Below are 22,533 nucleotides of genomic sequence, written 5' to 3'. Positions count from 1 at the left end.
TCCTATGGTCTCCTGGTTTCAGCTCCCGGGGGGGGGGGGTCCCATGTGGTCCCATCATGTGTAGGGGGAGGATGAGAATGTCATTGGCATCCTGATTTTGCAGTGTATTTTTGTCGTTGTGGGGTGGGGAGGAACTATTAGTTCATTGTGTGGTGGGGAGGAGCTCAGCTTTCCTGAATAGTTTTTTAGTGATGCTGTTCATCTTTTTTTATCTTAATAAATCAGACATAAGGAGTGTACTTCTATTTTTATTTTTGTGATAGTATGCTTTGAGGGACACCTGCTGTGTGGGGGACTCTGATGGGGACGCCTTCTGTGGGGGGAATCTGATAGGGAAACCTGCTGTGGGGGGGACTCTGATGGGGACACCTGCTGTGGGGGGACTCTGATAGGGACACCTGCTGTGGAGGGGGGACTTTGATGGGGACACCTGCTGTGGGGGGGGGACTCTAATGGAGACACCCTCTGTGGGGGGACTCTGATGAGGACACCTGCTGTGGGGGGACTTTGATGGGGACACCTGCTGTGGGGGAACTCTGATGGGGACACCTGCTGTGGGGGGGGAACTCTGATGGGGACACCTGCTGTGGGGGGGGACTCTGATGGGACACCTGCTGTGGGGGGGGACTCTGATGGAACACCTGCTGTGGGGGGGTCTCTGATAGGAATGCTTACTGTGGGGGGGAGTCTGATGGGGACGTCTGCTGTGGGGGGGACACTGATGGGGACACCGGCATTGGAGGCCGGCTCTGATGGGGACTGTAATATAAGGGGGTCCTCTGATGGGGACACCTGCTGTAGGGGGGGACTCTAATGGAGACTGTGATAAAAGGGGGTCCTTAGATGGGGACCCTGATGTAAGGAGGGACTCTGATGAGGACATCTGCTGTTGGGGGGTACTCTGATGGGGTCTTTGATATAAGGGGGTCCTCAGATGGGGACCTTGACGTAAGGAGGGATTCTGATGGGGACACCTGATATGTAAGGAGGGATTCTGATGGGGACCCCTGCTGTGCCATAGCATTCCTGCCTTCCATGTACCATAGTGATCCTGCCTTACATGTACTATAGTGATCCTTCCTCCCTTTCTTCCATGTGCCATTGTGATCCCTCTTTCCTTTCTTCCATATACCATAGTGATCCTTCCCTCTCTCTCTCTCCCTAAGGGTTCATTCACACTGGAACACAGTGCAGGAAGGGAAAAGATTGGATGTGGATTTCCCACACTGAATGCAACCGTGCTGGCCTTGTGAGATGCACGTGGGTGCCATTAATTGTTAATGGCAGCATGTTTGCAGCCATAATACAACATGGTACTGCAGTGTTATGCAGTTTGGTGTGGTACGATTTGAAAAAGTAGTGCTTTTCAGAGCATCCCAATTCACTTGAATGGGTTCGGCTCAGAGGGCAGTAATGTCCACCAATGCATCACCCCCTGTTGCTGACTCTGCAGCTAAAGGGTGAGCACTTGGCGAGGTGGTAAAACCTTGTAGTTGAGCCATGGTTTTACCACCCCTACAACCACTAGTGTGAATGAGCCCTTAGTGTTATATTACGTATTTCTGACATTTAAGATAATATTTCCTTCTGATGTACATTTGTTTAAGCAATGCTGCACTGTATGCAGCAACTAGGCTCAGCTTCTGCTGAATTATTCCTCTTTAAGCCACTCCCACTGTTAGGGGGAACTTGACCATGACCATCATTTGCTACTATGTGCTACACGTACTGCAGTGCTTATTTTATAGCTCCATCCCGGGTTCCTCAGGTCCCTCCTAATCCAATTTCAGTTTATACAAAACCAGATGTATTGATTGGATTTTTCAAAATGATTGTGTTGCAGTTTAAATGTATCCCTGAGACTCCAGCTTGTGGCACAGCAATCAAAACATACTTTATAGGTACAAGGAAGCCCAGGTTTTGGTTAACCACTGCCCTTAAGCCCCTCCCACTATCATGTTTGCCCACACACACACACTACCTCCCCGAAATGTCCCTCATTATCAAGTTCAAAAGTTGGAAGGCATGGGTCAGTAGTACTAGTAGTGGTTAGTCACATTCAAATGGACTTGTTTTGAAATGTAAAAGTGGAATTTTAGTGAGAAAATTAAGTCCTGCTATATCTTTTCAGACTGGACCCTTTTGCAGGTATAGCTATGTATAACATTAAAAATGAGTTGCCTATACTGCTTAAAATCCAGGAATACACTGTCTCGCCTTGCTCAAATTTGTAGAAGCCAAGCTGCTGACAGCCTAGGTTTACTGCTGCTCAGGGGCTCTGGTCTTTAGCAAATCACAGACTCCAGTAAGAAGAAACAACAACAATAATAGAGGAAGTTTATAGCAGACACTACTTTTGGTAGCACACTTATTAATGTGGAATGTATGTTACTTTCTAAAGAACATTATTTTTTATCAAGTTGTTATGGGTAAAGTTCCACTTTAAATAAGTTTCATTGCTTATTGGATGTGGCGTCCCTTATCTCAAATGAGAGTTGGGAACATACATTAGAATTTAAAGACATGTAGATAACTCATTCACCTTAATCCAATCACTGTAGTGTCATGCAATGTGTCACGGCAGATGTTGATTGTCGAAGACAGGATGGGAGGTATGAAAGTTGTGAAAGCACTCTGGTGTTTTCAGTGCTGTATCACTCCTCCCACAACTCTACTGCTGTATATAAATAAATAGTGCACAGCAATATAAAGTAAAACCCTGTGCAATAAAGTATTTTCAATAGACTAATAGATAATTCCTAATTTAGCCCCTGTTCCTCCAATGAATATTAATCCCTTCAGCAAATACTGCATATGACACATATGTGAACCATAAATATGTAAAAGTAAATAAACAAAAGGGTCGCTGACATTTCCCAACATGTTTCGTCACAGTGGATTTCATCAGGAGCTCTTCCTGATGAAGTCCACTTTGACAAAACACATTGAGCAAAGTCAGTGATATCAGCATGCATGGGGATTATGCTCCTCCATCTCAGAAAGACCAGGAAAGGATGAGGAGGACTGGACACATTAGCTGGTGCTGGTACAGCACCAGAAGATTTTCAGCACTTTTCTCTTGATTAAATTTAAGAAAAAGAAAAACTTTTCCACTTTGGAGATCTCTCTGTTTTCTCTCTGTTTAATGCACTAATGTGGATTGCTGGTTAAAGCCACCCGAGAATAGCAGATTGGCTGAAAAACGTGTTTATTGCCCCTTAGGGAATGTGCTATAAGACCTTTTATGATTTAAAGGTTATCTGTACTTGGTGAATCAATCCAAACTAAGGATACATGGATGGGTTAAAAGAGCACATGTAATACCCTAGTTACTGCACACTTTCTTTTCAAATTGATTTTGATTAGTGTCTGTTATTAGATACTATATATTTATATGTGTATAGCCAATTTTAGAGTAGGAAAGATCCAACCAAGTGATAACAGAGAGAGGGAAAGAAGCAGCAAACATCTGCAGACCACAAGTGACAGCAATATGCTCTGTTGCTATGCCACTGCCACTACTAACAAAAAAGAAAAAACCTACTGAAATGCAGTAGAAAGTGGCTGCCAGTGCACAAATGTAAACAAATATATATTTTTGAACAGTACCTTTTAAGAAAAAATCAATTTCCTCCACTGTGATAGCATTTTTATTTTCCAGTTGTTGCATACAGAGAAACAAGAGAGCACAGGCTTGTGTTCTGTGTTCCGGAAGCAGGCTCCTAAAATTGAAAGGATAAAAAGGTAATTTGGATCTGTTCGAGATGATATAAATATATGTAATTGCTCAGCCAACTCTGGTCACATTTATATAAACCTGGTCAACAAGTTGCATCCTGTCTTTGACACCTTGATTCAAAACCACACTTATGCGCGCATACCTTAGTCATCTATTTTAAACACTGGGTTCCAATACATAATTGCATAAGTTAAAGTATTTTTCTTAAAATTAAATACCGGAATTATAGTCAGGTTTTTATAGCAAAACAGCAAAAATTTAAACATCTTACTGGCAGACAGCCTAGGAGGAGTTTGTATTTCACGCCCCCTTGGGGTCCCATTGCCACTTTAACTGAATTGACACTAAAGCCTAGTACACACAATCAGATTATCGGACAAATGATCATCCGTTTTTTTGGATGCTAATCTCCATATCAAAAAAGAATAGGTTACTAAAGTATGAAAATTCTTGTACGACAGAATAACAATTCGGAAGTGATGTCCTGTGTTGTAGTGCATTTGTTCTGTATTTTTGGCCAAAAACTGTGCTAATTAAACAAAGATTGTACCATCTGGTATCGTACAAGAACATTTTTCGTGTTTGTCCCTTCGGAAAATTTTGGATGACAGCTGTGCACTAACGATCAGATTATCGTATGATCTCTTCAAAACTGGTATTTTTTGTACGATATTCTGATCGTGTGTACGGGGCTTAAGGTTTTTGTGTGTATCAACTTGTGTCCTTACAAGGTATTTAAAACAGAACAAAAATTAAAAAAAAACCCTGCATAATTTAACCAAATTTCCTGTGAGCCCAGAATGGTAAGAAAAGCCTTGGGTAAAATTTAGGTATATGCTTATTATATGCCTCAGGGGGAAAGGGGTCAGTCATGAGGGTTTTAATACTTATATACTAGAATTCAGGTTTGGATAGATACCGTAATTACTTTTGTTGCAGAGCAATCAGATTCGACAACTAACAACGAATGCTTTGAAGCACTCAAGTCATTCTTTTAGGCAACATAGTTTAGCCCTCCCAGCAGTGACTTTCAATCTTCTGGTCCCAGCTGTAAACAGCGAGCAGTAACTCTGGGAGCAGGGTGAATTAAGTTGATAAGAGAAAAACTTGAATGTCTTCAGTTATTCTGCTGTCAGATGAAATGCTCCACAGTGCCTACGCCAAACAACATGAGATATTGAGAGAAAATCAAACTGGAAGTTTTTTTTCTCAGAAAGTTGAGGATCCATTACTCCAAGGTGCTTGCAGCTACAAAGGTTAGCAGAGGCTTGTTATAAAGCACTTTTACTGGTTGTTAAGAGGACAAGGACAGAGACTATTCATTCCAGTGTTGTTTTAAAAGGGCTTTGGGACGCAGCAGCTCTGGCCAGCATATGGGCTGGAACAGCCAGCTATCAGTGGTAGCAGAATCCTGCACTAAGCACTGGAGCTGATCACTTCTGATCTTGCTCCACAGAACTCCATAGGAGTAATTGTATCCTATCACATCTGAATTGCGGTATCGCTTGAAGTGGCGTGACATCATGCATGACATCATAGCATTTCCTTCTAGTATGAAGGCTCAAGCAGGGAAAAAAATGAAAAAATACAATATACATATTACGTTTATTTATTTGTTTCAGTACATGTTATTATTAGGTATATTAATGTTATACATATAGTATAACACATTTAAAAAGCCTCATGATCTGCCATTTTACTGTGTAAGCATCAAATTCTTTTTATGTGAATGCAAGTGAGTAAGTAAATGAATGCAATGTCATTTGGAATTTTTGTGATCACAAACCAGAAATAAAGCCATGTTGTGTTAATTTGCGTCCTGGCCAATCTGACAGGATCTTATCTGAATGTAGTTCTCACAATTTTTATTTTTTATGTTATTTTTATTTCAGGTACTTATATAGCGCCATCAATTTATGCAGCGCTTTACATATACACTGGACATTCACATCAGTCCTTACCCTCAAGGAGCTTACAATCTAAGGTCCCTAACTCACATTCATATATACTAGGGTCAATTTAGACAGGATCCAAGTAACCTACCAGCATGTCTTTGGAGTGTGGGAGGAAACCGGAGTACCGGGAAGAAACCCACGCAGGCACAGGGAGAACATGCAAACTCCAGGCAGGTAGTGTTGTGGTTGGGATTGGAACCAGCAACCCTTCTTACTGCTAGGCGAAAGTGCTATCCACTACACCACTGTGCCGCCCAAATTTACGCAATCCAATTTTTTCCAGCGTCATGCAGCAGCCAAAGAGAAAAAAGCTGTCCTAAAGTGAAATGCAACCTTCACTTTGAGCCTAACCATTTCATTATGTTACATAAAAATCACACGTATGTGGTACCTAAGCAGACTTGATACATTCCTGAGGCTGTACTAATTACATTAAAGTTGCACTGGAAATTCACTATTTCTTCCTAATGAAGTCCCATAAAATAAAAGTATATGTATCCAAGTCTGTTTTTAAATTAAAGCCCTAGCTGTCCAAAGAAAAACAACGTATGATCAGTTAGGGTAGACTACTAAACCTAAAAAATATAAAGTGCGGAACCAAGACATTTCTGTAAAAAGAAATAAGAAAAATACTCTGGGACTCAATTGGTTAAGGCACAATCCCATTCTAAATAATTTAAAATGAATCTTACCTGTAGGAATTAATTTTTTTTTTTTATTTGGATAATGTGGGTCAGAACCCCTGTCAAATATTAATTGTAATCTGTGTCCCCATTAAAAAAGATGTACCCCTCTATCTGTACTTGTAACCATTAAAACAGAAGGAAGAAATCCAAGATTTTAGAGTTTTTCTCAGAACAAGAGGTGAGGTGTGTCTTTAAATGGGGACACCTGTTGCAACAACTGTCCAAGAGGTGAATTTCCCTAAGTTTGGGCGATTTTCTATGACATACAAAAATTGTATGTTTAGGACAGAATTTTAAAGAATTTAAATCTCGGCTGAGTTTTTTATTGCTGTTTCTGTATTTACTGGGACATTTTTCCTCTGTTCCTGAGTGGTCATCAAAAGAGCAAAACCTTTCCCGGGGGAACAGACATTATTAAAAAATGTTTGACTAACTTTTAAACTAGAGTAAAGAAAAGTTATAATCTCGGTCAGTTTTTTTTTTTTTTTTTTTTACTTGTCTCTCTGTCTCTGGTTATCTGTGTCTGTTGTAAAGGTTTTTTTTTAGCTTACTGTAGAGTCACCAGAACAGGAAGTAGGTAAAACATCTTTAAAAAATGGCAAAGCAGAAAAATCCATTTGATTCAAAACCAAAACCTGTGTTTTGGCTGGAGCTGGTGTGTAAATGTTCCTTTAGCCTCTCTATTTTTTAATTATGGTGTGCTTTAGTCTCTTAGTACTCCCTCATTTTCCGCTGCTTACTTAATAACTTCCAGCTTGGTCCAAACAAACTATTTAAAGGCAAGTTCACCTTTTTTTTTTCTAAAATTTAGCTCCCCTATGTACCAATATACCATTAACTACTTCCCGACCAGTCGCCACAGTTATACTGCGGCAGGTTGGCTCCCCTGGGCGAGCCCTCGTAGCTGTACGTCAGCTTGCAGCATCGGCCTGCACCCGCAGCATGTCCCCAGAGACAATGCGCGTGTCCCCTGCAGGCGTGATGACCACCAGGCATCCGTGATCGCTCGTGACAGAGGGATCTGTGTGTGTAGACACAAATTCCGGTTCTGTCAGGGGAGAGGAGACAGATCGTGTATTCCCACTAAGTAGGAACAATGATCTCTCTCCTCCTCTAGTCAGCCACATTGCCCCCACAGTTAGAAACACACAAAGGGAATGCAGTTAACCCCTTGATCGCCCCCTAGTGTTAACCCCTTCCCTGCCAGTGACATTCATACAGTAATCAGTGGCTATTTTTAGCTCTGATCCCTGTCATTGGTCCCAAAAAAGTGTCAAAAGTGTCCGATGTGTCCGTCACAATGTTGCAGTCCTGATAAAAATCACAGATCACCGGCATTACTAGTAAAAAAAATAAAAATAAAAATGCCATAAATCTATCCCCTATTTTGTAGACGCTATAACCTAATGCGCAAACCAATCAATCTACGCTTATTGCGATTTTTTTACCAAAAATATGTAGAAGAATACATATTGGTCTAAACTGATAAAGAATATTAATTTATTTTTTGGATATTTATTAAAGCAAAAAGTACAAAATATTGTGTTTTTTTCAAAATTGTCACTTTTTTTGTTTATAGCGCAAAAAATAAAAACCGCAGAGGTGATCAAATACCACCAAAAGAAATCTCTATTAGAGGGGAAAAAGGGACATATATTTTGTTTGGGTACAACATTGCATGACAACGCAATTGTCAGTTAAAGCGACGCAGTTCCATATCGCAAAAAATGGCCTGGTCAGGAAGGGGGCAAATCCTTCCAGACCTGAAGTTGCTAATGTACCTGTGTTGCACAAAAATACAAATTTTCTTTGATTTTGAAAACAAGGCCTTACCTTAGCCATGGCTATATTTCGTAGATTATTTCAGAAACTCCCTGGTAGACAGACAGAGACAGACTAGCCAGTAAGACAGAGGAAGGAGTTTACCAGCTGACCTCATTAGCACACCTTCACCCATCAACTAAGCTTTCACAGCACCCCCGGCATTTCTCCAAGCATGCATTTTCCTGGCTTCCCCAGTATCCCTTCAAATGGGCTCTGGGTGCATGCTAAATTCCCTGGGGCAACATACAGCCCAAGGGACACCCTTGATGTAGTGCAAGGACCTGCCTGGTTGGATACAGAGTGATTGGATAGATGGTGTCTCCTCCTATTATATAGTTTTGGTAAATCTAAAGGAGATTTACAGAAAAAAAAAACATGAATAATCAGGTAACAAGTGCAGCAAAAATGTCCCACAAGCTACTTTGCCAGGTGTAGCGCAGCCCATTGAAGTCAACGGGCTGACATACAGTATGTGTGTCACTGGAAAAATGAGCCAAAAAACATGCGCTCCTACTACTCTAAGTGTGAACAGAGCCTGAAAGTGAAATTGGTGCATTTACACAAGAACAATGAGGCTCCATTCACATGTGTGTGTTTCCAAATGAAAATGTGCACTTTGCCATGCGTTTCAGAAAAGCTGCAAATGTGCATCGTGTTTGTGTTTTCATTACATGTTAAAGGCTCATCAAGTGTGCCAAATGCACCAAAAACTGTCATAACGCACCACGCTCCACTCCAAAAAAGTTCTGGAGCGTCTCTGTGCCGATTGTTGCGCATAGGGCAACCTATTCAAGTGAATGGGCTGCCCTATGTGTGATGAGTGAAAATGCTACAAAACACCCAAAACAAATGCACGCGGGAAGGTGAGTTTTCGTTAGACGGAGATGTGAACGAGGCCTGACAACTAAGTGTCCCCATCCACTCCCTCCCATGTACTGGCCATACACTATGCAATCTTACTGTACAACCTCTGTACAATTTTCTTTAGATTCACCAGACCTATGGAAATGAAAAACACAGCTGAACAATCCATTCAATTTGTATCAACTCGGACAGGCCCTTGTACTACATAGTTAATGGGAGATCTAAAGGAGATTGTACAATCAGATTGTATAGGAAGTGGGTGAAAGGTGGTATTCTAATGAGGGAGGTGTGGTTTAGAGTGGTGGACACACGGTATCACACCCTCTTTTGTGATGCAACAAGGAAGTGAAGGCTTCTGGGAGATGACCTAACAGGAAGTGAATGCTGATACAAGCTACAGGAAGTGACGGAATCTGAAAATCCACTTAAAAATACAAATAAACTGACAAGATTTTAACCACTTCAGCCCCGGAAGATGTGGCTGCTGAATGACCAAGCCATTTTTTGCGATTCGGCACTGTGTCCCTCTAACTGACAATTGCGCGGTCGTGCGGCGCTGCACCCAAACAAAATTTACGTCCTTTTTTTCCCACAAATAGAGCTTTCTTTTGGTGGTATCTGATTATCTCTGCGCTATAAACAAAAAAAGAGCGACAATTTTAAAGGAGCCGACGTAAAGCTATGACGGCTCGCGGGATCATGCCGACCTGCCACAGTATAATGACGGTCGGCAAGCGGTTAAACATCCTGCGGACAAGGTAAGTGAAAGAAAAGCACATTCAGATGGCTGAAAACTGAAATTTTACACAAAAAGGGGAACTTATCCTTTAAAGTCACAAGAAACCTGAAATTTAGGCTTTAAATAATCAGGTAGGCAAAACTTTCTATGTAAAGCAGAACTACACTGTATTTGAGCACCACAAACCAAAATTTCTATTCAATTTATTTTTAATATTCAAAGCAAGCTCGCCCATCCATTCATGTCTCCATGTTTTATTTTGCTGAGAAATCACTTTGAAAAACATCCCCTAGCATTTCTGGCTGTGGCCATCTTGAGTAGGGGAGATGATTCATGTAGCATTTATTTCACGGAATCCATCTGCCCTCAGCTCAGGCATGCAGGCAGAAGGGTGTGCTTAGCTGAGAAAGCCCCTCCCCTCCTGAAGACTCATGGGATGTATGAAATCATTTACCTAGGTCTGAAAACCAGAAAGTGAAGAAATTAAAAACAAAACGTTTAAATCAAGTAAATATGATATACTTTCCTATCTATTTACTAACACTAGCAGCATAGGGAATAAACATAGTCAATGCTGATTGAGAGAGTAAAGTTCCACTTTAAGGAAGCCCCATTGAGGGTCACTGACATTTTTTACCGCAATGCCTGTGTTATTTGTTTGTGATGTCCCTAACACAAAGTCAAGCTGTGCTTCTTTGCAAGCCTTTTTGTTGTTGTTTTTTTTTCCATATCAGCAGTGTACGATAAGCAGCTGGCAATATTTCATGCTCACTTGGGGGCCTCCTGCTAGCTGTAAGGCCCCAGGCAGCTATTTGCTGCTAGTGCCGTAGATCGGTAACTAGTAACTGTCAGGGATACTACTGTTTTCATTGACTTTTACAAATGAAACTCTTAAGCATACTTTATAATGACAAGTACGGTAAGGAACATGTCAGGTGTAAATGTGACTGCAGTACATTTATTGGTGGTTTCTGAAATAATTTTTCTTGAATGCAGCATTTACTTCTACCATATCACATGGTTTGGACGACTGAAAACCTTTTTTTATACATTTCCTTGAAGAGCTTCATGTTATTCAGACAGTTGTGTCTACTTATCACGCATTGTTTGGTATTTTACCTGGCTCTGTAACTTCCAATGTATTTTGTAAATAAAAGAGGCCACAAGCTTCTCTATATACTGCATGTTGAGACAATGACAGCATCAGAGGATATCCAATATTGAATATGGAAACTCTAATGCATGATTATTCTCATCAAAAAGCTTTGCCAAATTTTACACAGAATTTACTTAAGACTTTAATTGCAAAAGTACTCCAGCTATAAAATCTACCCTTCAGGCAAAACAGAAGGCCTGAAGTCTTTCTACAAAATTATATAAAAAAAGAGTGGTATCTGCTTAGTTCCAGGTTTTATCAAAATGTTTACTGTATTTCATCTGCACATTTCACAAAAGTACCTTAGAAACCCACTTGGCTATACACAAGCCCAAAAAAAAGGCATTCATGTCTGTGCCAACTGTTGTCCTATTTTGTTAATCAATGTGAACATACAGTATTTTTCCAAAATATAATTAATTCAAATATTAAGATGAAAAAGACTTATCTCTGCTTGATATTATCCCATGTACAGTACATACATAGTAGATACTAATTTCTGGCCCCTAAAAAGGGTTTTCTATCACTTAACTTTTTTTTTTTTTTTTTTCTTGTCTTGGTTGCAATCATTTTTAAAATCTCTATTTCACACCATCTAGGTCCTTTGACCATCCAAAATTTAACACAGAAGTCCATACCCATCAGTTTGTAATCTTGAAAAGTGTGAATGCACCCTCTAGGAAAGAGATATGTTGAAAGTAAACAGCTACTGCTAACAGCAACTAATGTTATCATGTTATCATGGGTATGCTCTGTATTGATATTTATTTGTAAAAAAAAAAAAAAAAAAGAAGAAGAAAGAAAGGTAATAAAAGAACACAACAAACACTAAAAAAAATGACCCAAAGCCTTTAGACTATCCTACAAAGTATAACAGGAATGGATCGTTGTTTTTTATATAATTTTTTAAAGTTTACTTCTAAGATATATTATACTTATTTTTATATCTATCTATGTCTCTATATATACAATCTTTGCTTTACAATATCCTTTTATCATGGACGTGCCCTGTATTATCTGTTGGCTTCAACTACTGAGGTCTTAAAACCACACAGGAGAGGAGGCTAAAAGTTATTTGTTAACACTGATCATAATAAATAAATACGTAAACCATATACAAAACTACAATGCATTCTCTCAAATGGTGACAACGTTTAAAGGAAATGTGTAGTGAGAACAACCTGACTTTTCTAAAAATGTTCATTATCTAGCTGCTTTGTAACCCAGGTCTTCAATATAGACCCAGCACACATATGCTGATCAGAGTTCTGATTTTCCCTGCTGCACACTTGTGACTAGGGATGAGCTTCGTGTTCGAGTCGAACCCATGTTCGACTCGAACATCGTGTGTTCAGTCGTTCATGGGCCGTTCACGCCAAATTCGAGTGGCGCATCACGGCCCATAATTCACTGCGGCATCGCAGTGCATTGCTGGCTGATGATTGGCCAAGCATGCACTATGACCCGCATGCTTGGCCAATCACAGCGCTGTGTGTACAGAGAGCCATAATTGGCCAAAACCAAGGAGGCTTTGGCCAATTATGGCTCAGGGGGTTTAGTACACGCCCCACACTATATAAGGCCGCCTGCACGTCGGCCCTGTGTAGTGTGTTCCAGATTGAGAGAGAGATAGACAGAGAGAGAGAGAGACACAGTGTCATTTGATTTAAGTTAGAAAGAGTAGGCAGGTCGAGTCAGTTAGTTGCACTTACAGTGTATTGTGTATATATATATGCATCCCAGGTGTTGTGTATATATATATATATATATATATATATATATATATATATTCAGCTAGATCCTGTTCTTCTCTTCCTAATATACTGACAGGCAGGCAGGTGTTTTTACAGTATTTCCAGTCACTGTACTGTGTACCCTGCAGAGTTGCATCTACAGTATAGCTACCTGCAGCCAGGTGCTTGTATAGGCTCTTTGAAGTATTTCCAGTTACTGTATGGTGTACCCTGCACAGTTGCACCTACAGTATAGCTACCTGAAGCCAGGTGCTTGTGTAGTCTCTTGAAGTATTTCCAGTTACTGTACTGTGTACCCCGCACAGTTGCACCTACAGTATAGCTACCTGCAGCCAGGTGCTTGTGTAGGCTCTTGAAGTATTTCCAGCTACTGTACTGTGTACCCCGCACAGTTGCATCTACAGTATAGCTACCTGCAGCCAGGTGCTTGTGTAGGCCCTTTGAAGTATTTCCAATTACTCTACTGTGTACCCCGCTCAGTTGCACCTACAGTACAGCTACCTGCAGCCAGGTGCTTGTGTAGGCTCTTTGAAGTATTTCCAGTTACTGTACTGTGTACCCCGCACAGTTGCACCTACAGTATAGCTACCTGCAGCCAGGTGCTTGTGTAGGCTCTTTGAAGTATTTCCAGTTACTGTACTGTGTACCCTGCATAGTTGCACTTACAGTATAGCTACCTGCAGCCAGGTGCTTGTGCAGGATCTTGAAGCATTTCCAGTTACTGTACTGTGTATCCTGCATAGTTGCACCTACAGTATAACTACCTGAAGACAAGTGCAGGTGTTATCATACTAATATTACTACAGGCAGGCAGTTGATTCTGCTAGCTGCAGTATAATCGGTATATATATATATATATATATATATATATATATATATATATATACATACATCCTAGTTTTGTGCAGCTCACTGCAGGCCAATAGTATGCCTGGAAGGCCAATAAGGAGAGGCAGACAGTCACAAGCCAATAAAAGAGGGCAAGCAGACTCTGTGTCTAGAGGCAACAGTGCTGGTCGTGGACATGGTGCATCCTCATCAGCACGTGGCCGTGGGACATGCTTGGCCTTTTTTTCGGCAGCTGGCCGTGTTGAGCCGCAACATGTGGAAGACTTGGTCGGGTGGATGACCAAGCTGTCCTCATCGTCCTCATCCTTTCTCATCCAGACTCAGGGTACTTTGTCTGGCAAAGCAGCTGCCAACGCGGCCTCTTCCCTCGGCTCAATGGCATCAGTGACTCCTTGCTAGCACTTCAGCTGCTACCTTTTCAGTTGGTAGACTCTGCCACCTTCCGTGAGTTTGTGCGGTTCCTCAGTGGCAGGTTCCCAAACGCCACTTTTTCTCATGGAAGACGATTCCGGCTCTCTACCGGCATGTGGAAGGCAATGTCTTGGCCTCACTGGACAGGGCGGTCAGCGGTAAGGTGCATATTACCGCTGACTCATGGTCCAGCAGGCATGGACAGGGACGTTACCTTCACGGCGCATTGGGTGACTCTGCTGGCAGCTGGGAAGGATGCAGGACAAGGTGCAGTAGTGTTGGAGGTTGCTCCGCCACCACTCCTCCAAAATGCCAGTACTGGTGATTCTGACACACCTCTCTCCTCCACCCCCTCCTCTTCTTCCTCCATGGCCTCTTCCTGTGCTTTGCCTCGGAACCAGCGGTACTCCGTAGGCATTCAAGGGGCTACGCAAGTACGCAGGCCAAAAGATGCCATGCGGTGCTTGAGCTGGTGTGCTTGGGGGACAGGAGCCACACTGGGGCAGAGATTCTGTCAGCTCTGCAGGGGCAGGTTCAGAGGTGCTTGACGCCACGCCTACTTAAGGCAGGAATGGTGGTTTGCGACAATGGCACCAACCTCCTGTCCGCCCTCCGACAGGGACAACTGACCCATGTGCCCTGTTTGGCTCACGTCCTTAACTTGGTGGTGCAGCGGTTCTTGGGCAGGTACCCAGGCTTACAGGATGTCCTGAGGCAGGCCAGGAAAGTCTGCGTGCATTTCGCCGGTCATATAATGCCAGTGCTCGGCTGGCAGACCTCCAAAAGGAATTTAACCTGCCCAAGAACCGCCTAATCTGTGACATGCCCACCAGGTGGAACTCAACGTTGGCCATGCTGCAGCGGCTGCACACACAGCAGAGTGCCATCAATGAGTAACTGTGCGACTATGGCACCAGGACAGGGTCAGGGGAGCTTGTTTTTTTTCCCCACGCCAGTGGGCCATGATCAGGGATGCATGCACTGTCCTGTCACCATTTGAGGAGGCCACGAGGATGGTGAGCAGTGACAGTGCATGCATCAGTGACACTGTCCCCCTTGTCCACCTGTGGGAGCACACGCCTTGTTAGAATAATGGACAGGGCACTTGAGGGAGAACAGAGGCAGGAAGAGGAAGACTTCCTTAGCTCTCAAGGCCCCCTTTATCCAGACAGTGTTCCTGCGTGCCCACCGAAGAGGACGAGGAGGAGGAGGAGGAGGATTGTGTCAGCATGGAGGTGGAGCCTGGCACTCAGCATCAGCAGCAGTCTTTAAGGGATCATTTGCAGTCCCAAGAAACCCATGGACTTGTATGTGGCTGGGAGGAGGTGGCTGCGGATCATGTCATCCTTAGTGACCCAGAGGACTCCGGACCGAATGCCTCAGCAAACCTATGCTGCATGGCCTCCCTGATCCTGCAAAGCCTGCTGAAGGATCCTCGTTTCGCGGTATCAAGGAAAGGGATCAATACTGGCTGGCAACCCTCCTTGATCCACGTTACAAGGGTAAGGTTGCAGATCTTCGGGAGGCCTTGCAGAAAGGTCTGTGCAACGTGTTCCCAGAGACCGGGAGGTAACAAACTCCTGTTCCTGGACAACGTGTTGTTGAGGCTTCGGTCAGTCAAAGAAGGAGTGGTGGAAAAGGTGGCCGTCTGACCGATGTGTTCAGACAATTTTTTAGTCCGCAGCCCCAAAGTATGATCAGTTCCAGCAACCATCACCAGCATCTGTTTTACATGGTGCAGGAATACCTAGGGCAAGATCTGACTTGGACACATTTCCCCCAAAAATCCTCTGGGTTACTGGGTCTTGAGAATGGATCACTGGCCAGAGCTTGCACAGTATGCAATTGAGCTACTGGCATGTCCTGCATCCAGCGTTCTTTCGGAACGCACATTCAGTGCTGCTGGAGGCTTTGTAACTGATCACAGGGTGCATCTGTCCACCGACTCGGTCGATCGACTGACTTTTATAAAAATTAATCAGTCTTGGATCACCACCAGCTACCAAGCACCTGATGCTGATGTAACTGAATATATTTTTTTAAAATGTCAGATCCCTTCAAGACTGCCTATGCTGATGCTGAGTGACTATCCTGTTATGCTGAGTGATTATCCTCTTCCTCCTCAATGATCATGCTGATAGCTTGTAAGAACATTTTTGGTTCTGGGCGCCGCCACCAGTGGCTAAGGCCCAATTTTTCAGCCCCTGTTTAACAGGGGCGTGTAATTACAATTTTTGATGCAATACTTTGCAGCAGGGCTCATTCCTGCACTCCAACTAGAGTATCTGTGAGGGGTTGCAGTGTTGTGGCACGAGCACCAGTGCTAAGGCCCAATTTTTCTGCCCCTGTTCAACAGGGACATGTAATTACAATTCTTGATCTAATATTTCACAGCAGGGCCCGTTCCAGTGCCCACCAAGAGTAACTGTGAGGACTTACAGTGTTGTGGCACCAGCACCACCACCAGCAAAGGCCCAATTTTTCTGCTCCTGTTCAACAGGTGCATGTAATTACAATTCTTGATCTAATATTTCACAGCAGGGCCCGTTTCTGTGCCCACCAAGGATAACTGTGAGGACTTACAGTGTTGTGGCACCAGCACCACCACCACCACCAAAGGCTCAATTTTTCTGCCCCGTTCAACAGGTGCATGTAATTACAATTCTTGATCTAATATTTCATAGCAGGGCCCGTTCCAGCACCCACCAAGAGTAACTGTGAAGACTTACAGTGTTGTGGCACCAGCACCACCATTACTAAAGGCCCAATTTTTCTGCCCCTGCTTAACAGGGGCATGTAATTACAATTCTTGATCTAATATTTCACAGCAGGGCCCTGTGAGGGCTTACAGTGTTGTGGCAACACCAACACCTAAGGCCCAAATTTCTGCAGAGTATATAGGGCAGGCCCCTTCTTTCAAACATCCAACTTACAAACGACTCCTACTGTACTTGCAAACGGAAGAAGACAACAGGAAGTGAGATGAAATCTACCCCTAGGAAGGGAAATTCTCTCTTGTAAGAGTTAATATGGGAAAAATGTTTCTCCTTTCCACTGATGCTGTATCACCAATCCTTGTTTCACTAAAAAAAACTAATTTTCTAAAAACATTTGTCATTGGGACAGAAAGTGAGGTGAAATCTTCTGAAGAGGAGCACAGACAGCATAACAAATGTTACAGGGGTGATAACCCTTTCCTATGTTTTCCAAAAAGCTTAAAATAGATTTTTTGGCTGGAGCTAAACATGTTAAAAATGTACCAGTTCAAAATTACAAACAGATTCTACTTAACAACAAACCTACAGTCCCTGTCCTGTTTGCACCGCCTGTATACTGCTGTTCAGAGTATATAGGGCCTGGTGGCCCCATGCCTTTCCTTTTTTTAATTTGGGTGCGGGGTTCCCCTTAATATCCATACAAGACCCAAAGGGCCTGGTAATGGACTGGGGGGTACCCATGCCATTTGTCTCACTGATTTTCATCCATATTGCCAGGACCCGACATTACATTAAAGCCGCAAGCAGTTTTAAATGACTTTTATTCCTTTAAAAATGTCATTTTGAGCAGGGATTGTTCTAAGCACGGGAAACACACGCCACTTTACAGGCATACTATAGAAACCCCCCAGGTACGATATTTAAAGGAATATTTCACTTTTTTTTTTTTACTTTAAGCATCATTAAAATCACTGCTCCCAAAAAAAACATAACTTTAAAAAACTTTAATACTTTTTTTTTGCATTGATACATGTCCCCTGGGGCAGGACCTGGGTCCCCAAACCCTTTTTAGGACAATATCATGCAAATTAGCCTTTAAAATTAGCACTTTTGATTTCGAACGTTCAAGTCCCATAGTCGTCAATAGGGTTCTAATGTTCATGCGAATTTTCAGTCCGTTCGCAGGTTCTGGTGCGAACCGAACCGGGGGGTGTTCAGCTCATCCCTACTTGTGACTTGTAAAAATGTATTAAGGTAAGAAACAGCCAAGCAAATTTCTATTTTGAAACTTGGTTGCAACAAGTCATGTCATTTTTTACTTTATTCTTACTAAAATACTAAATGTAATTTTTAACACAAAAAGTAAGATTCCCCCATTAATGACCACAATAAGTGGCTGAACTCGAGTTCAGAGATTTCTCTACATTAAAATTCAATGGGGAATTCAAGGGGAACTTCATTTTTTCAATCAACATTGACTATTTGTAGCCCTTATGCGGCTAGCAATAGTAAATAGGAAGGTATATCATATTTACTTTAAAATTTCTTCAGTTGATTAATTGCCTTCTTGTGCTGGCTTTCATTAGCTGAGCTTTCAAGGATTCTTCAATCATTTATACATAAACTAGTGTAAAGTATTGGACCCGTGATCTGTGGATTGCAGATGCAATGCCAGGTTCCTGCAAACACCGTTGACAGGAGTGTTCAGGAAGTCAGTAAACTACAAGGGTGCTGATCAGCTCCCTGGTAGTTCATTAAGAACTACAAGCCATCTGCTGCAGTGGAAGATGGGACTTATAGTTCATTCATTCACAGATTCCTGCTGTCACAGAGAACGGGGGGATGAGGGGGGTGAGTAGGAGGATGTTGAATATGTTACACCCTAAATACAGGTATAATATGCAACATGTTCAGAAGATGAACAAACCTTTAAGTAACATAATATTTTGCTTATAAAAGTTGTCATCCTGTCGTGACATTAGTTTCATCTATATTTCCACAATCTACTACAACAATATTATACATACAGTATTTATGGCAAGAATACATTTAAGAGCTTTTGGGAGATAGCTCAGAGAAAAGAGGGTCATAGGGAAAAAAAATAGAGCAAAATAAAGAAATATTAGGGAAAGACAGCTATGACAGTAGGGTATGGAAAGCACATCAATATAACTGTAGTCTAGCTTTAATACTTTATGCTCTGTGTTAACCATGCAGAGTTCATGTCAGTGTTAATACTGTTTTACATGCTACTGTATACAAATGTATTTTGCAGGTGATGTGTGTTTATTTTAAAGGGTAATTCTCCTCTTGAGCACTATGTAAATGAGCGCAGTATTAAGGATAAAGCTCATTTTATCCTCTCATGTGTCGTAGGTATAATATACCTTAGCCTTTTATTAATATAATGTGTTCCATAAATGAGCATTAAGAGAGAAGATAACATTCATTAACTAGTTTTACAGGACTTTACTGCTCATATGATTTGATGCACATAACATAAACATGCAATACAGTAAGAAAGAGGGAAGGATAAAATAATACCATAAATTTAGTATAAAATCCTAACATGAGGATGAAGTCTTGCTAGGTTTGTTTATCTAACTTTTTATGCTTCATTTTCTCAGGTCTAAGTAGGTGCTAATTTGCTTAGCACTGGGCATCAAGTAGTAAACAAGTAAAAAAAGTCAATAAAATACAAATTTCACTTTTTTTCACCCATTGTTGAATATCAGCAGTTATGACCTTCTAAATGCTCTTTCCAGTCACTTCACTGTCTACATGCCTGCAGTAGAGAAACTGCCACATGTAATTTCTCTCACTTGATTGAGATCTGGCTCAGGTATGTGTAAGAGGGGGGGAAGATAGTGCACACAGAAGGTTTTTTTACCTTAATGCCTTTAGAACCACCTTAAAATCATAACTAAACCCACCTATCCTTTACAGACAAGGAAGCTGCCACCGTAGCCTATGTTTGGTCTATAGTTGCCATGGTGCCGCACAAGTGATCAGCTATGATACCAGCCGTTTAATGGCATGACAATTCAACTGAGAGCCAACATAAGCACAACAGTATTTGTAACAGTTATCATCCAAGACATGTTCTGCTTTAAGCATCGCCCTTTCATTCAACAAGTGGTCCTTAACCACTTCCGGACCAGCAGCCGCAGTTTTACTGCAGCAGGTTGGCTCGGCTGGGCAAATCGACGTTAGCTTACGTCGCTTTTCCTTTTGGCCACTAGGGACGGTGCATGCACCCGCAGCGTGTGCCCTCAGCGTGTGCCCGGAGCCCCTGCGAGTGCCCGGCGGGCGCGATGACCAACGGGCACCCGCGATCGCTCGTGACAGACCAAGAACTGGGATCTGTGTGTGTAAACACACAAATCCCAGTTCTTTCAGGGAAGAACTAAGTATGCACAATGATCTCTCTCCTCACAGACAGTCCCATCCCCCTACAGTTAGAACACAGTGAGGGAACACAGTTAACCCCTTGATCGCCCCTTAGTGTTAACCCCTTCCCTACCAGTGACATTTATACAGTAATCAGTGCATTTTTATAGCACTGATCGCTGTATAATTGTCAATGGTCCCAAAAATGTGTAAAAAATGTCCAATTTGTCCGCCACAATATCGCAGTCCCGATAAAAATCGCAGATCACCGCCATTACTAGTAAAAAAAAATAATAATAATAAAAATGCCATAAACCTATCCCCTATTTTGTAGACGCTAAAACTTTTGCGCAAACCAATCAATATACGCCTTTTGCTATTTTCTTTACCAAAAATATGTAGAAGAATACATATCAGCTTAAACTGAGGAAAAATGTTGGTTTTTTTAAATAAAAATGTGGGATATTTATTATAGCAAAAAGATATTGTGTTTTTTTCAAAATTGTCGCTCTTCTTTTGTTTATAGCGCAAAAAATAAAAACCAATTGTTAGTTAAAGAGACACAGTGCTGTATCGCAAAAAATGGCGTGGTCATTGAGCAGCCAAATCTTATACCCCTTTGTATTGTGTATATATTCATTCTCATACACAGGAGTACTAAACTGTTCCTGCATAGACAATCCTACCATATATTTAGTGGGAGTTTATATGCAGGATAGTTTAGGCATCTACCTAGGGCCCATAACTTCCAACAGGAGAGATTTCAGACTGTACTGGAAACCATAGTCTTGATTACTGAATGTGAAGTGCGAAATTACCCAACGCAAGAGGTCTCCTGTCAAGTGGAGTACTTCCTAACTCATCACCAATCTAAGAGGCATCTTCTTCACTCATTTGTAATGGGGCACTCCTTCACTGAGTACCAATGTAAGGGGTACTTCTCCACTGACCACCAACGTAAGGGTGCATTTCTCCACTGACCACCAATGATAAAAGGCACCTCTCTACTAACTAGAGAAGAGCTACTAATAGAGATGAGTTTAAGGCTTGTGAACCTTGACCATTCAAGTCTTCAGATGAGAGTCCAAACAGTTACACATTTGGCAGCAGCTGAACATTAGGCATTACTACCGCTTATATACATGACAGCTTTCCACTGTCCATGGCTGTTGAAGTTATATGTGAACCATTACCTTATAAAACAATCCAGTTGTTCAGTTTTCAATAGTACTGAAAAGAAAATGTTTATATATATAGATATATATAGATATATATCTATATATATCTATATATATACAGGCATACCCCACTTTTCAGTACGCAATGGGGTTTATTTACTAAAGCTGGAAAGTGCAAAATCAGGATCACTTCTGCATAGAAACCAATGAGCTTCCAGGTTTTATTACCAAAGCTTAATTGAACAAGCCGAGGTTAGAAGCTCATTGGTTTCTATGCAGAAGTGAGCCTGATTTTGCACGTTCCAGCTTTAGTAAATAAACCCCATTGTGTTCTTAAAAGTGGGGTATGCCTGTATATCTATATATATATCTATATATATATATATAGATATATATATAGATATCTACTTTTTTTTACATAGGAGTTGATTTACTTAAATTAGTGAAAAATCTGGTGGAGCTCTACATACAAAAAATCAGCTTCTAGTTTGTTTTTTGTTTTTTTGTTTATGTCAAAATTTAAAGTGGTTGTAAATGTAAGCTTTTCCATCGTAAATGTCCCTTTCACTATGCTACTTTACGTGGTAATGTGCTCCAATGCACTTTTTTGCCACTGCCTTAGCATTAAAAATAGAGAAAATTGATTTGACAGATTCGGCTTTCATTGACTTCAAATGGGTTCAGATTCAGCATCCGAAGGTTTGGTATGTTTAACTGAACCTCAGCAAACCAAACCCAGGTATGTTTAACTCATCTCTACTGACCAAAGATATATGGGTGCATTTCTCCACTGACCACCAAAGTAAAATATAGTCTCTCCTCTAAACACCTGTGTAAAAGAGGATTTCAAAATTGATGACAAATGTATGACATCACTACTTATGAGGCTTTATCTTTTTCACTAGCTATGAAATGTACAGGAAGCTTTTATTAGCTGCTCACTGACTATCAATGTAGAAGGGGTAGATATAGGAGAGGTGCACAGATCACCATAAGCACAAGTAGGTAGGAGGCATAAATAACAATCCAGGCCTCTGATCACTAGTAGTAATATGAATATTTATTGGGACACCAAGCGCCAGATTTCAGAGGAATGTCAAATATATGTGTACTTCTATTATGCTAGAGGAAGGGGGGATGGGTATAAATTAAATGCAGCTCTGGCCCAAAGTTAATTGAAACTGTTAGTGCACCTATTATTGATTTGCAGCACTCTGCATTTTTTAATGAGAAAACTCAACTGAGAATATTTCATAGTTATCCTGGGTCCC

At 41.6% G+C, this 22,533-nt stretch overlaps 1 protein-coding gene across 1 annotated transcript in view; it reads right to left on the bottom strand.

The window, feature by feature from the left end:
- The window catches only part of LOC141128042 (uncharacterized), a 728,240-nt gene that overhangs the window by 210,651 nt on the left and 495,056 nt on the right, over nucleotides 1–22,533 (bottom strand). The window contains 1 exon segment of the mRNA XM_073615085.1: nucleotides 3,610–3,722. Within this exon segment, the coding sequence (XP_073471186.1) occupies nucleotides 3,610–3,722 (113 nt within the window).

This window comes from Aquarana catesbeiana, linkage group LG02 (assembly GCF_042186555.1).
Source record: "Aquarana catesbeiana isolate 2022-GZ linkage group LG02, ASM4218655v1, whole genome shotgun sequence".
Lineage (NCBI taxonomy): Eukaryota > Metazoa > Chordata > Amphibia > Anura > Ranidae > Aquarana > Aquarana catesbeiana.
This window is presented reverse-complemented; position numbering and strand designations above follow the sequence as displayed.